Below are 6,522 nucleotides of genomic sequence, written 5' to 3'. Positions count from 1 at the left end.
AGGAGGTTTGTAGCTACTTAGCTTCTTCACACGTAGCGTCAAAACTCCAGAAGACGCTGACTGGCTGGAATGAAAGTTCACCGGTCTTTGCATTGGTTGAATTGTTCTCTTTAAAAATTCTGTTGTCGCTACACAAATCACATGACACAGGTCTGTCTGACTGGGGGTGGGGCCTTCTTCCTCCACTCTAAATGCATTTCAGACAGGTTGTAGACTGCTGCGCTCTACTTGTGCACAGAGAATGTGCAAACAGTGCACTGTTGTGCACACACGCAGCTTAAGAGGGAACATTGCAATGGATTAATCTGCATTATGTAAAATTAACGAGTTAATCTTTTTTTAGATTAATCGCATGTGTTAACGCGTTAACATTGACAGCCCTAGTACACAGTGTCTATATATATATACATATATATAGAAAAATATATATATATATATATACTAAAATAAACTACTACTTGTACTACTATTCTTACTTTGCGGTTTTTCACTTATCGCGTGTCTTCAGGGTACAGATCCCCGGTATAAACGAGGGACTTGTAAATGCTTGTGTGAGTGTGTTCTGCTTTGAGCAAACCATAAGAACATTAAACTTCTTACTTTGGAAGAATAAAGCAAGTCTCTCACCCCGTATGTTTTCTTGCCAGGTAAATTCCAGGTAGTCGTCCAGAAGTTGTGACCTGATCTTTATCTCGGAGCAGTTTCTTGGTGCCAAAAGAGCAGCTCCTCCACCGAGCATCGCAACTCCAGAGAAATCAACTATCACAGCTGGACTGCTCAGACTGGCCCTGACTGATGGGCGAATGTTTACTGGTATTTTTGTGATGCAGGAAAAATTTTAATCATCCTCTTTCTTATTTTGGATTAAGATGAAGAGTTAATTTGCTGTGTAACAAATGTTCTGTTTTACTGTTAAGTGGACCCTGGCTGTGACTGAGCTCACTTTGTCTAATATAGAAATGTGGATGTAAATGTTTTGCTGCATTTTGTGATGTTTAACTTGCTGAATGCTAAAGTTAGTATTTTTCTTTTTCTTTTAATTTACCCTTTATTTATACAGCTAGTCTCAATGAGTCACAAGAACTCTTTGAAGAAACAATTGGGATGAAAAATGCTAATGTTTTTGTTGGAATCACTGTAAATGACACATTTATACAAACTCGTTGGAGTTTAGGTCAAATTTATTTTAGAGTTGATATACAAATTGACAAAAAATACAGCTCTGGTGCACTTGATTTATTGAAAAGATGTGTTTGAGATGGGTTCCAGTCATCTGTGTTGAGTGGAAATTTTTCTTGTAAATCCTGAAACATGTTTAAAATACCAGTGACATGAAAGTGAAGCTCTGGTCTCACGCAAGGAAATTAAATGTTTTGCAGCTCTGCAAGATACTACTTTACCTGAACATTCATTGGTGTGAAATAAATACAATACAGAAGGAAGAACAAGCAAATATTTAAGAATATTTCAAGTTTACAATTTACTCCTCGCCGCCCTCAGATAATAGCAAGCACAACAAATCACATGAGTTTTTCTGCAGACACACAGGATGTCTTTTGACCAACAGAGAACTGGTTTAAGTTTTGTCTTTTCAATCATTAGAAGTTTGTTTTGGAGTCTCAAATGATGACCAGATGTGTACTAAAATAATAAAAACCAGAAAAATTGCAACACGTTGTCCTTTTTTCAATAAAGGCACACAAGTAAAAATTTGAACATAATTTTGATTTGAGAGAAAACTCAAGCTCATGTTGCACCAAACTTGGATTTACTGATGCAGATAAAGTGCATCCAGTGTTTCCCCTACCATTTTATAAGTGGGATGTCCTGCCCCGTTAACAGAACCAACCACCCCGCCTACCGAACCGAACTGCGTGCACCCCACCCACCCCCCCCACCCCACCCTTGGCACTACTGGCATAACACAATACAGGTGAGAAGAAGTTCCCTGCAGACCAAAAGTGGGCGTTTCTGGAGAATAGGTGTTTGTAGAAGACAAACACTGATTGGCAGCTGTATTTTCTGGCTCTTTAGGTGAGTTACATCAGCTCTTTTTTTAAACTGAATGATTGTAAGAACCAGCGTTACATCTGCTGTCAAACACAAGAAGATTCTCTTTAGTTCTGTAGCTGCACCTGACACAGGTTGTCTTGAGTGTGGTCTGGGTACAATGAAATATGAAGCATCTGAAGTGAAACCTGTTTCTATTTGTCCAAAAGTCTGGTCTCAATTAAACATCATGAGTCCTGTAACGAGATAATGACCCAAAACAAAATCTAAAAACAAAATGTTCTCTTTAGAAGTTCTTCTATGAGATCTGATCTATGACAGGAGCTGAAACATGGAGTAGGACTGACCCTTAAAGTGTGAGACAGCTGAGGAAGTTAACCAGTAAACAGAAATATCTGCTCCAGTTGCAGAAATCTGACAGAAACTGACAATCACTCATCTGCAGTGACTGATTTAAAAGTTGATCAAGACAATGTGAAGTTAAAGGAAACATCCTTTGTCCCAAGGCCAGTTTAAGTATCATTATTATTTTGGTTACTTTATTTTTCTTTCTTTATGAATTGATTGTAACTATTTTCACATTATTCAACAACCAAAACAGATTTTGTTTTTTAATGTAATGGCTAGATATTAAAAAACAAACATTTATCCCTCCCCACTACCCAGTTATGTTGCTCTTATTTTGAAATAACCGGAAGTTCTGAGTTAAGAGAGGCGGAAAGAGAAGTTATGGAGACGCCGCTAACGTTGAACCTGTTAACACCATAGACATAATATGTCTGTGGTTAACACAATCTGCAAATAACGTCTTGTTGTTTTTTTGTCCAATCAGATGTGGTCCTCCAGATACGCCTTCCATATTTGTCTGCAGATATGACTACTTGCAACTGATGTTGCCATGGCAATATTAAGCAATATCGCACATTGCATGTTTGTCTTATATCGCTCAGCCCTGATTGGAAAGATTTAAAATCTTTGATGCGTCTGTTCTTTGTTTTCCAAACATCTGAAACCTGAAAGAAAATGTCAGAGTTGTAGTCTTTGCCTTTACATTTATTTTATTTCAATTACCTCCCGTTTGTGCCAGCAGGTGATTACATAACTCCAAATGTGTGTATGTTTCTTTCTTTATCTGTCAGCAAAATTTCTCATGAACCACTGCAGAGATTTTATTGACGTTCTTTGAAAGTAATCACTGGATCTAAATCTAAAACAAGAACTTTTGGAGTCAACTTGATTCAAGATGGACACCACAGCTAACCAAACTGTGTAAATGCAAAAACGGCTGTAATTCTGTCAGCTTTACAGCTACTGAGCTTGTATTTGATGTGGCCGTAGCTGCAAGTCGTACCAAAACATGCAGTCCAAGTGCAACACATTGTGCAAAATTTTAAAACTTTGGCACTAACTGTCAACTTTCATTCATTCAACCTTTACTTAAACAGATAAGCCTCAAAGACTTATTTACAAGTGAGACCTGTTTGGACAGACAAAAACAGTGGTTAACTGGACACATGTAGGAGTTTGAGGTGAAAACAATGAGATGAGAGCGGTGAGCATGATCATAGACGCTCTCAAGGGCACTGTAAGAGTTCTGATAAGGATGTAATAATCAGCCAGTGTCCTCCGGTGAGATCCGTAAACATTCTCGAGGTATGTTGGGGAATGGTCAAGGATAATGTCTATGAGAATCCAAGAGTCCTGAAATGATGACACAATGTTTATTCAGCTGGTTTCATCAGGTTATCAGTTGGAAATTCCTCAGGGAGGGGGTGGTGTGTGTCAGATCACATGTTCTCCAGGCAAATTCAGATAAGATGGCCTTCAAGGCCAGCCAAGGGAGCCAACTTCAGATAAACACACAGATGTTTTAGGGACAGGCAGAACTTAATGACATCTACCTTGAGTCTGTGTTGATCGACCTGGTTCCGAAATGTCCAAATTACACGGCCACACCGATGGAACATGACTGAGTAAAATCCCCAAGATCTGATCCATTCTGCCCAAAGCATTTGAGTCCGGGTACTCGAGGCACGAACCAAGCCATTATAAAGGCAAGCAGCGTGATCGGGTCCAAATTTGCTGCCGACGACTTTCTTGATTGTAGATAAAACCAGCAACCAGCCGAATCCAAAAAGCAGGAACCAGTTATCGTAGATCCAATTAAATATGCGTCCTTAAAATCCACAGATGGCAGCAGAGATAGACACATCATCAAGTCATCAAGTCGATGAGATATCCAGCTGCGTGAGTGCCAACAGGGCAAATTGATTCTGTCACTTTCTGTTAGCAAAATGTCTTGTGAGCCACAGCATGGATTTGAGTGAAACTCTCAGAAAGTAATCATTAAATGTGCATCTACAACTGAATAACTTCTGGGAACAATGCAATTGAAGATGGTCGCCTTAGTTAATTACTTTAAATCAACAGAAAAATAAGTCAGGTCATTTAGCAAATATCGAGCTAAAATTTGACGATGTACCAGTAGGTGTTTTATTGGTTTTTTTCACCACCTGCATCTATCTTCAACCAGCTCACCTGTTTGCCCTGACCAACACTCCTTCCTGTGTGCAAATGTTTAGTTGTTCAGTCAAACCTTTCGTCAGGTGATGCTACATCTCATGTTCTTCTTTGTCCTTCTTTCCTTGGGTTCCTGCCAGTTTTGTTTTTAAAATTCAAGTTTAGCTCCGGAACTGCCTGCTGCTCTCCTCTGGCTCTTTCTACCACTTAATGTGACGCATCAAAGCACACAGTCATGTTGTGAATGCAGATGAAGCACCACGGGTCTTACTGAGTTAGCGTCTCGTAACTCGACCCTGCTTCATTTTGGGTAATCCAACAGGCATAACGTGTAAATGACATGACCTTTTAGTCCATTCTTACACAGCTGTGGTGTGTGTTTGTGTTTCATTCGCCTTTCTTTTCTCTTGGCCTGTAAGATGGTGTTTCAAATCCCCTGCTGACCTGGCCGTCCAGTGAAGACGTGAAAAAGCCAGTCTTCCCACTGCCAATTAGTGTAATGGGGTGTATTTTTATAGATGGAGTGTGTGGGGGTGTACAGAGACAAGAGGAGGAGGGACAGATGATGTGTTGTAAAGAAGGAATGGTGGGAAGAGGACTGAACAAGGTGAGAAGCAAAATTCAAGCAGATGTCTGCATTTTTAAAATAAAAATAAAAAACAATGCTAAAGTGAGGAAAGACAACCTTAACCCTCGAGATTTACATGACATTTTGTTATAGCATCTCGTTTGAAGAGGCAAACTTTTAAAGCAGCCTTGAGTTGTCACAATGATTGTTACCGAGCTAACCGCTCAGGGTGTCCTTGTATTCACAAACATCAACAAGTTCCTGTTAATCACAGATAAGTTACCTGGATGTAAATGACTGAATTAAACACGATTCATTTCAACTTCCAACAAGACAGGAGCTCAGACATGTTAAAGATCGGCCTCCTCTTTAGTGAAATATGACCATGTGACAGTCTAAAGTTAGAAGGTGCTAAGTGTTATGATCATTGAGTGTTTTAACAAAGTTTGAGTGTTTATTAAAAAAACACAACTGGTTGTCTGTGATCCATGACAACTATCCTGTCAAAGGGTTGCAATCAGAGCTTGTCTGTGTTCATCGTCATCATTAAAGGAAAGGATCAGTTTATAAAAGAAATTGAACTGAACTGTTTATTTGTTCTAACAAGGTTAAGTCAGGTCCTCTGGATGGATTCTTCTTGTAGAAATGTTGCATCTTTTATCTAAAAGACTTCGTCAGTCTGACGTCCTGCAACAAACTCAGTCTTATCCACCTTATTCCCCATGCTGCCTTGTGTGAATTATGGGCGCGACTTCTTCCGGCGTGGACCAGAACCAGCATTTGTTTATGTGTGAAAAGTGCGAGCTAAAGTAGTTTCTCTGAGTATTGTGGATTTAATTTAAACTTGTAGGAACACCACCTGTCAGAGCTCAAACAGGACAATATAATCATACCACTGCTGCTGAGGACGAGCTGCATCTACTAGCATATTTAGCTACATCTATGAACACAGGGCTATTCAACTGATTGCCTGCGGCCCATATCCAGCCCGCAGATGACTTCAATCCAGCCCACTTGATAAAAAAATTAAAAAAATTCTGGGTTTGGGCTCTGTTTATTCTAATTATAATACAATGCAATAAAACATACAAATTTAAAAGGTAACAGATCATTGAACATTGGTCATTGAAAACTGATCATTGGTTTATTTACATAAAGATTTTAATTGCTGTATGTCCGGCCCAAGAGCTGTTGGTTTTCAGAAACCACCACCCCCCCGAGCAATTTTTTGAATAGCCCTGTACTAGCATATTTAGCTACTTATACAAGCATATTTAGCTACTTATACGAGCATATTTAGCTACTTATGCGAGCAAATTTAGCTCTTTATACGAGCATATTTAGCTACTTATATAAGCATATTTAGCTACTTATACGAGCATATTTAGCTACTTATACGAGCATATTTAGCTACTTATACGAGC

At 39.1% G+C, this 6,522-nt stretch overlaps 1 protein-coding gene across 1 annotated transcript in view; it reads left to right on the top strand.

Moving 5' to 3' along the window:
* The window catches only part of trappc6bl (trafficking protein particle complex subunit 6B, like), a gene marked incomplete in the record, with an annotated part of 6,565 nt that extends 4,909 nt beyond the window's left edge, over positions 1-1,656 (top strand). Inside the window, 1 exon segment of the mRNA XM_037678024.1 lies at positions 648-1,656. Within this exon segment, the coding sequence (XP_037533952.1) occupies positions 648-679 (32 nt within the window).
* Between the last annotated feature and the right edge of the window lie 4,866 nt (positions 1,657-6,522).

Source organism: Nematolebias whitei, chromosome 6 (assembly GCF_014905685.2).
Source record: "Nematolebias whitei isolate Nwh7 chromosome 6, NemWhi1, whole genome shotgun sequence".
Classification (NCBI taxonomy): domain Eukaryota; kingdom Metazoa; phylum Chordata; class Actinopteri; order Cyprinodontiformes; family Rivulidae; genus Nematolebias; species Nematolebias whitei.
This window is presented reverse-complemented; position numbering and strand designations above follow the sequence as displayed.